General features: G+C 40.3%; 1 protein-coding gene across 1 annotated transcript in view; it reads left to right on the top strand.

Moving 5' to 3' along the window:
• The window catches only part of LOC108294975 (ankyrin repeat domain-containing protein 62-like), a 37,732-nt gene extending 28,403 nt beyond the window's left edge, over window positions 1-9,329 (top strand). The window contains exons 7-8 of the mRNA XM_017516993.2: window positions 5,751-5,784; window positions 8,242-9,329. Coding sequence (XP_017372482.2) covers window positions 5,751-5,784; window positions 8,242-8,377 — 170 coding nt within the window. The 3' untranslated portion in view covers window positions 8,378-9,329. The remainder of the gene's footprint in view (window positions 1-5,750; window positions 5,785-8,241) is intronic.
• Window positions 9,330-9,762: the final 433 nt, after the last annotated feature.

Below are 9,762 nucleotides of genomic sequence, written 5' to 3'. Positions count from 1 at the left end.
GTTCATTCCTTTTTACCCTTTTTTCTCTATTCTTGCCTTTTCGTTTTATTTCATTGAGTTGATCTTCGACCTCCGATATCCTTTATTCTCCTTGGTCAATTCGGCTGTTGAAACTTGTGCATGCTTCGCGAAGTTCTCGTTTGTGTTTTTCAGCTCCATCAATTGACTTATATTTCTCTCTATATTGTCCATTCTCATTAGCATTTCGTCAAATCTTTTTTCAAGGTTCTTAGTTTCTTTGCATTGGGTTAGAGCATGTTCTTTTAGCTCACTGTAGTTTCTTATTATCCATCTTCTGAAGTCTGATTCTGTCATTTCATCACACTCCTTCTCCATCCAGCCTTGTTCCCTTGCTGGTGAGGAGTTGTGATCCCTTTTAGGAGGAGAGGTGTTCTGGTTTCTGGTGTTTTCATCCTTTTTGCACTGGTTTCTTCCCATCTTTGTGGGTTTATCCACCTGTTGTCTTTGTAGTTACTGGCTTTCACATTGGGTCTGTTAGTGAACGTCCAGTTTGTGGATGGTGAAGTTACTTCTTTTTCTTAACTTTCCTTCTAACATTCTTACCCCTCTGCTGTAGGACTACTGAGGTCCACTCCAGTCCCTGCTTGCCAGAGGATCACCTGCAGCAGCTGCAGAACAGTAAGGGTTGCTACCAGTTTCCTCTTCTGCTATCTTTGCCCCAAAAGGATGCCCTCCAAATATCAGCCTGTTCTCTCCTTTATGAGGTGACTCTTTGGTTATATGGGGGTCAGGGAGCTGCTTGAGGAGACAGTCTGTCCTTTATTGGAGCTCATGTCCTGACTTGTGAGCTCCGTTGTTCATTCAGAGTTGCTGGGCAGGTACATTTAGGTCTACTGCAGCAGAATTCATAAACTCCCTTCCCACCCCCCACCCCCGCCCCGGTGCTCTGTCCCAGGGAGTTTTGGCTTTATTTATCAGTTTCCGTTGTGCTGCTGCTTTTTTTTTTTTTCAGGGCTGCCCTGCCTATCAAGGAGGCAGCCTAGTCACTGTGCCTGCAGAGGCTTTGCTGAGCTACTGTGAGCTCTGCCTAGCTGCCATGTGATCTTCCCTGCAGTCCTGTTTACATGGGTGTAGTTACAACTGCCTTGGCAATGGTGGCCCACCTGTGTTATGGTGGACTCTCTCTGTAGTGGCCGGTTGCCTCGGCAATGGCGGGCTGCCTCATCAACAGCGGCTGCCTCAGCGATGGTCAGACTGCCTCCATAGGGGTGGAGTATCTCAGTAATGGCGGACGCCCCTCCCCCACAGAGCCTGACTGTCCCAGGTTCAGCTCTGCTTGCTGTGAAACTCTCAACCCAGAACGTTTTCAATTACTGGGTGGCGGGGTTGGACCAGCCGAGCCTGATCACCTGGCTCCCTGACTCAGAGTCTTTTTTTTTTGTTGTTGTTGAACGGTCAACTCTCTCCCAGTGTTCCAGTCACCTGTTGAAAAGGCGCCAGGATCTCCCGTGTCGCAACTCACTGAGCCGGCTGAAACAGCGTTGCTGAGATTCCTGGTGGTTTTTTTACCTAGTAATCTCCTGGCCTGGCTCGCTATTTCAGATGAATGGGCCACTCTGCCGTTTCAGGGCTCCAATCACCAGCTAAGAGGGCACCCGGACCAATGTCCTTTGTACGGAGATCCACCGCACCAGGGCGTGGGGAAAGCAGCCATGCAGGCCAAAACAGCCGCGCCAGGCGAAACAGCCATGCTGGCAACCCGTGGGGCTCCTCTGCCTGGGAATCTCCTGGTCTGTGGGCAATAAAAATCCATCTGGAAATGCGGCATCTACTCATCCTCTGCACTTTCACTGGGAGCTGCAATCCTGAGCTGTTCCTAGTTGGCCATCTTCTCCCGATCCCTATGCATCTATTGAGATAATCATGTGGTCTTTGTCTTTGGTTCCATTTATGTGATGTATGACATTTATGGATTTGCATATGTTGAACCAACCTTGCATCCCTGGGATGAAGCCTACATGGTCCTGATGGATAAGCTTCTTGATGTGCTGTTGCAATCTGTTTGCCAGTATTTTATTGAAGATTTTTGCATCTATGTTCATCATAGATATTGGCTTGAAGTTTTTTTTTTTTTAGTTGAATCTCTATCTGGTTTTGGTATCAAGATGATGTTGGTCTCATAAAATGAGTTAGGGAGGATTCCCTCCTTTTGTATTGTTTGATACCGTTTCAGAAGGAATGGATCCAGCTCCTCTTTGTACGTCTGGTAGAATTCGACTGTGAATCCGTCTGGACCTGGACTTTTTTTGGCTGGTAGGCTATTGATTTCCATCTCTACTTCAGCCCTTGTTATTGGTCTATTCAAGGTTTCAACTTCCTCCTGGTTTAGTCTTGGTAGAGTACAAGTGTCTAGGGATTTATCCATTTCTTCCTGGTTTACTGGTTTATGTGAGTAGAGCTGTTTGTAGTAATCTCTGATGGTAGTTTGTATTTCTGTGGCATCAGTGGTAATAATCCCTTTATCATTTTTTATTGCATCTATTTGATTCTTCTCCCTTTTTTATTAATCTGGCTAGTGGTCTATTTTGTTGATGTTTTCAAAAAACCAGCTCCTGTATTTATTGATTTTTTGAATTTTTTTTTGTATCTCTATTTCCTTCAGTTCTTCTCTGATCTTATTTATTTCTTGTCTTCTGCCATCTTTTGATTTTTTTTGATCTTGCTCCTCTAGCCCTTTCAATTTTGATGATAGGGTGTCGATTGTAGATCTTTCCTTTCTTCTCTGGTGGGATTTATTGCTATAAATTTCCCTTTCAACACTGCTTTAAAGGTGTCCCAGAGATTCTGGTAAGTTGTATCTTCATTCTGGTTGGTTTCAAAGAACATCTTTATTTCTGCCTTCATTTCATTGTTCATCCAGTTGACACTCAGGAGCAAGTTGTTTAGTTTCCAAGTGGTTGTGTTGGTTTGAGTGTGTTTCTTGATCCTGAGTTCTAGTCTGATTTGCTGTGGTCTGATAGACTGTTATGATTTCTGTTCTTTTGCATTTGCTGAGGAGTGATTTCCTTCCAATGATGTGGTCAATTTTAGAGTAAGTGTAATGTGGTGCTGAGAAAAATGTATATTCTGTGGATTTGGGGTGGAGCATTCTGTATATGTCTAATTCGGTCCGCTTGGTACAGCTCTGCATTCAAATCCTGGATATCCTTGTTAATTTTCTTTCTCGTTCATCTGTCTAACATTGACAGTGGAGTTTTGAAGTCTCCCACTATTATTGTGTGGGAGTCTAAATCTTGTTTTACGTTGTTAAGAACTTGCTTTATGTATCTGGGTGCTCCTGTGTTGGTGGCATATATATTTAGAATAGTTAGCTTTTCCTGTTTGATTGACCCTTTTACCATTATGTAGTGTCCTTCTTTGTCTCTTTTGATCTTTGTTGGTTTGAAGTCCATTTTATCAGAGACTAGGATTGTAACCCCTGCTTTTTTTTGTTCTCCATTTGCTTGGTAAATCTTGTTCCATCCATTTATTTTGAGCCTATATGTGTTTTCTATGTGAGGTGGGTTTCCTGAGTACAGCACACCAATGGGTTCTGACTTTTTATCCAGTTTGCCAGTCTGTGTCTTTTTATCAGGGCATTTAGGCCATTTACATCCAATGTTAATGTTATATGTGAATTTCACCCTGGCATTTTGTTACTGGCTGGTTTTCTTTCCCGTTTGTTGCCTCATTTTCTTCATTGCATTTTTGGGTTTTGCCAGCTGTTTTGCTTTTGCGGTGTCTGGTATTTGTTCCTTTCTGTGCTTAGTGTTTCTTTCAGGAGCTCTTGTAGGGCAGATCTGGTGGCAACAAAATCTCTCAATAATTGCTTGTCCGTAAAGGATTTTATTTCTCCCTCACTTATGAAGCTTAGTTTGGCTGGATATGAGATTCTGGGTTGAAAATTCTTTAAGGATGTTGAATATTGGCCCCCACTCTCTTCTGGCTTGTAGGGTTTCTGCTGCGAGATCTGCTGTGAGTCTGATGGGCTTCCCTCTGTGGGTGACCTGACCTTTCTCTCTGGCTGCCCTTAGCATTTTTTCCTTCATTTTAACCCTGGTGAATCTGATGATTATGTTCCTTGGGTTTACTCTGCTTCAGGAATATTTTGTGGAGTTCTCTGTGTTTCTTGAATTTGAAATTTGGACTGTCTTGCTAGGCTTGGGAAGTTCTTCTGGATAATAACCTGGAGCATGTTTTCCAGCTTGAATTCATTCTCCCCATCATATTCAGGTACACCGATCAAGCGTAGATTAGGTCTTTTCACATGATCCCATATTTCTTGGAGGCTTAGTTCATTTATTTTCACTCTTTTTTCTCCTCTTGCCTTCTCTTTTTATTTCATCGAGTTGATCTTCAATGTCTGATCGATTCAGCTATTAAAACTTGTGTTTGCTTCGCTTAGTTCTTGTGCTGTGTTTTTCAACTCCATGAAGTTGTTTATGTTCTTCTCTAAGTTGGTTGTTCTAGTTAGCATTTCTTCTAACCTTTTTTCAAGGTGTTTGGTTTCTTTGCATTGAGTTAGAACGTGTTCCTTTAGCTCAGAAAAAAAATTTTTTATCCACCTTCTGAAGCCTGTTTCTGTCAATTCATCACACTCCTCGGTCAAGTTGTGATCCTGTTTTGTTGAGGAGTTGTGATCCCTTGAAGGAGAAGAGGTGTTCTGGTCTTTGATGGTTTCATCTTTTTTGCGCTGGTTTTTTTCCATCTTTGTGGATGTACCTGGCTGTGGTGTCAGGGAGCTGCTTGATGAGTTCGCTTATCTGCCTGTGGAGGCGCTGCTGGAGTCTAGGGACTCCTTCAGGTTACTAGGAAAGCTTCCTATGTCTTTTTTGTTGATAGTGGGAGACTAGGTCTGCCTATTCCACTGACCTGTAGGTGCTGCGTTGTCAAGAATGCTGTCCTGTTGCTACGTAGGTGTCCTGTGTTTTTTGTTAAAACATGTAGCCCAGTCCCACCGCTCTAGTGGTGGGTTGTGCCCTTCCTCCACTGGGCTAGATCATTCAGGGTTCATCTCAGACTGTGGCAGTGACTGTGCAACCCACTAGAGTCAGAGCTTCAGCCCTCGGGTTTATGGGGGAGGGGAGGGACCCGCCCAGCCACATCCAGCCATCTCCCCCTTTTAGCTTCCTCTCTCTCCAGTCATGGGGTAGGTGCCTGCCCAGCTGCTCCTGCTTACAGTTCCCTCTCTCTCTGGGCAGTGAGAGGGGATGATAGCTCAGTCTTCAGGCTCTTACTCAACTCCATGCTTGTAATTCCAGGTGCTTGACTGGCAAACATCCCCTGTTCTGTGTATTGCTGAGGCTTTAGAGGAAGCGCTGTATCTGGACCAGAGTGCCAGAGGGAGAGCCTCCCACTTGCTGGTCAGATGCACTTTTTGGGTGAAGCAGCACCCCTCCCCGTTTTGGTCTGCCCTGAGTGGGCTTTGTTCACCATCGGACCAGACCCATTAAAATGTACCTGGTACCTTGGCTGGAGCTAGGAAATCTCTGGATTTTTGCATCTCTCTTGCTGGGTGTTGTACGCTGGAGTTGTGTCTATCAGTCATCTTTCAGGAGTTTTTAAATGAAGGTAGACTTTTGCTGTGTTACCCAGGCTGGCCTTGAACTCCTGGGCCCAAGTGATCTTCCCATCTCAGCCTCCTGAGTAGTATCTGGAATTAAAGTCATGTGCTACGATACTCGCTTATGATTCTAATAATTTATGTTTTTCTATTGTTGATTTAAAATATATATATTTTTCTTTAATAGTGCATGCTGCTACCATTGAAGACTGCATGAACAGGTAGGATTTTACAGATTTTGAAAAATGATATGTAATCTAAAGGACTGCAGAGAAAAGAAACTAATAACTGTTGGGTGTTTTATACTGGGCTTATGTGCTTCACATTTATCATCTCCTGTAGTTCTCATATAGCTTTGCAAGTAGCTGTGCTGTTATCACCTGCTTTTTAAATAATTAGGTATCCACGATTTAGAGAGATTGCATAATTAGCCCATGATCTTGTAATTAACAAGTAGCCAACCCATGATTTGACCATGAGCCTGCCTGGTCCCCAGATCACTTCTCTTAAGACCTGTGCAGCAATGGGATCAAGGTACAGGTCAAAATCAGATCTGTTCAGAAAGTTACATTTGTCAACACTCTCCTTAGAAACTTGGTTAGTTCAGAAATTTGTCCTAACATACCTGATAATTGCAGTGGTAACCAGCAACTTATTTTTACCATCAAGGTTTTTAAGGTAGATCTCACTTAGCTGGGCTACAGGACCCTAGGTTGTTTTCCATAAGCAACATCAGCCAAGTCCTGGAGAGAAATATTTTGCTGTAAGTGGTCTGCATATAGACCATGTTGTGTTAATTATATTTTGCTCACATTCAAAGGAAATGTTAATTGATTTCTCTACTTTCTGACTTCCCTGTTTGGTTTTTCCTTTAGGCAAGTACCTTGTTTAGTTCCATGAAGCTTTTTCTTTTTCCCCAAAGTCGTTTTTTTCCCTGTGAGTTTTCTGTATTCTTTTCTTGATTTTTTTTTTTTGTTTGTTTGTTTCTTCTCTGCTTTTCTTGGTGTGTTTTTTTTTCTATTACTATGCTCATGCCAGCTAAATATTCTCAATTTTTCAATATACAGAATCAAAAGCACATCGAATTTCAGGATTTTAAGGGATATTAGAGACTAAATAAAATATCTAGTACTTCATTCTGTGTTTAACGTCCCAGACAAGTGGTTGTTCAGGTGAAGACCCTGAAACTCAAAGATAGTAAATAATTTCTTTGGGAACACTTTGTAGCCTAAATGAGATTTGAACTCAAATTCCTTAGTTCAAAGCCTAGTCCTCTTGTATACCATCCTGTCAGTATTTTAATAATAGAAAAGGGAGAGTGGGTCTAGTGATCCCAATGGAAGATGATGAGAATGGAATGAGCTGGCGAACGAACCTTAATGGAAGTGGATAAGAATGGAACTAGCAGGGGGAGGCCAAAGACACTGAATTAGATAAGAGTAGGAGTTTAAGAAAAGAGATCAGAATATTGGGCTTTGTGATAAGGATAAATTAGAAAAGCACAGGATGTTGGGAGTTCGCAAGAAAGACAAAGTAGGGGGCTTAAGAAAGTCCTAAACAGGTTGCTGCTGTTATTGTTTCTCTGCTTAGAAAAACTGGCAGACATCAAGGGTTTTTTGTTTTTGTTTTTGTTTTTTTGAAAGATTTTAAGAGAATTTGAGCCACTGGGAAGAGTCGTAGAGCAGATAGAAATGTGTATCATCTTCCACTCCAGCTTACAGAGGTGTAGCTTAGAGCTTGTCAAGTGCTAGGGTATTGGAGGTTGCTGAACTGCATAGATCTGTGACCCAGGCCAGGTCTCTCCTTTTCTCTGCCTCTTTTCCCAATTAACTGATGTTCTTCTAATATCTATGTAGGTTTAAGGCAAGCATAGGATTAGCTGGCAAATTAGTCAAGAGCTTCATTTGGGTAGTTGGTCATGTGCCTGTCCTAGAGGTGGATGATTGAAATTCCATTTAGCTTACTTTCCAGGAACAGGGAAACAGAGCTCCTACCCTTGATTATTTGACCTCATCCTTTTAGGAATCTATGCTTTCCTACGCTGAACATTTAAAATCTGGAGACTGCCATGGAGCCCCGCAGAAGGATCTGGAAGTGGGAGCCCACAGGAAGAAAGATATTCAGATAGTACTTAGAGAAATAGAGATACAACTACCAGGACTCAGTTATGTTCGCTAAACCCGTTTATGCCTAGTATTCCGTTATTGGAATGCTAAGCATGTGGGAGTTATTTATATCCTACCACTCAAGGTCATCACCAAGGTCTGACTTTTCAGATTCAAAAAATTGCAACCTCAGGCTAAATGGGTTAATTGAACTTTCAGTTCAGCCTCAGGACAAACTGCTGTGGGTCTCTGCCAGTATATTGACTGACACTATTTGGTATGGAAGTAATACTGAGTAGGCATTGGATATCACATAGGTTTGGAGAGCTGAAGGAAGAAATAGGTAACAAATATTTTTTGAAACTAAGGTCATATTTTAATTACATCAGGATATATATTATTTCATATACTGATAGCTGATCTTTTCCTAGATTTTGTTTTTCTTTTTTTGTTTATTGGAGGGACATACAGATACAGACTGGGAGTTTTTTTGTTTTGTTTTGTTTTGTTTGTTTTTGTAAGAAATGAACCTTATTTTTGTTTTGTTTTGTTTTGTATATTTTTGCTCTTAAGGCTTTCCTGCAGACTGGATACCTTTTTAGGGCATACTTCACAGGATGGTGACTTCAATTTTAAATTCAAGGTAAAGTGGTCTCGTGAAATTAATATTCTCACTCTGAATCTACTTTTATATAGTATTTACTCTTAAAATTTAGCAATGGTCTACCTTTGTTTATCCACAGGAATAGAAATTTAGTTAAGAAAACCATTTTATAGATATATAACTAGGTAAATTTATTTTTTTAACTTTGGTAAATAGCAGATAACTGATAAATACTTTGAGGGAATGAGAACTGAAAAAGAGAATGGGCTGGAAAATACATAATGGCAGGAAAATTATACTACAAGAAGCTTCCCCACGAAAGAGGAAATGTGAAATTTGGTCAAAGCTCATTGGAATAAATTTCTTTACTGTGAATTTTAAACCATACTAACTGACTTTTATAATACTTATCTGTTAAATGAACCTTTAATGGGTCTAGTTACTTGTAGTAATCATGGAGCCTCCCTGTTAACCATAGCATATAGTTGCTTTTTTCTTCTTGACCATTTATTATTTTGGTATTATACAGTTTTTGGCAGAGAGTTTTAAAAAATTTTTATCCTTGGTTCTGTAATTAGACTAAAACAATATTGGCAATAGCGGGAATTTAATTATGCATGATGTCATGTGCCTGCAATACCAGATGTTCAAGAGGCTGAGGCAGGAGAATTACTTGAACCCCAGAGTTTGAGACCTGGGCAACATAATAAGACTCCATCTCTAACTTTTTAAAAAATTATGGAAGACTAGAAATTAAAATTCTTCCTCAAAATCTGTATGGCAAAGAGATTCCACTGTATTTTCTAAGTCACTAAGGGCATATTTTAAAGTCTTAATCTAATTGAAGAATACATGTTTTGTTCAAAATAATAACATACAGAAGTAAGCAGAGAATTTTAGTATTGATACAGTAAGACTTTAATTTCAGAAGGCTTTTGGAAGTGCAATTTTCAGAAATACCTACTCAGAGTTCTTGTATCTCATTCTAAAATTTCAAATCTGAGGCTTTTCTATCCAGTTATTTAAATAAAAAATTTTAAGCTACTATATTACTATGAGTTACTGGAGATTAGGAAACATATTTGTTTTTGGAGTACCTAAAATTATGATTTGCATGTAAAAAGTATTTTAATAGTTTTCATTATAAATAAATGAACACACAAATGAGTTTCTATAAAATGGAATGTTATAAGTAACATAATACACTTGATATATTCTAATAATTAAATCTCATTTCTAAAATATGGCTTAAATTTATATATTTATTTTATTTTATTTTATTTTATTTATTTTTTTGAGACAGTCTTGCTCTGTCACCCAGGTTGGCACGATCTCAGCTCACTGCAACCTCCGCCTCCTGAGTTCAAGCGATTGTTGTGTCTCAGGCTCCCTAGTAGCTGGGATTACAGGTGCCTGTCACCATGCCTGGATAATTGCATGTATGTGTGTGTGTGTGTGTCTGTGTGTGTGTTTGTCTGTGTGTGTGAGAG

Source organism: Cebus imitator, unplaced genomic scaffold, assembly GCF_001604975.1.
Source record: "Cebus imitator isolate Cc_AM_T3 unplaced genomic scaffold, Cebus_imitator-1.0 Scaffold613, whole genome shotgun sequence".
NCBI classification, from domain to species: domain Eukaryota; kingdom Metazoa; phylum Chordata; class Mammalia; order Primates; family Cebidae; genus Cebus; species Cebus imitator.
This window is presented reverse-complemented; position numbering and strand designations above follow the sequence as displayed.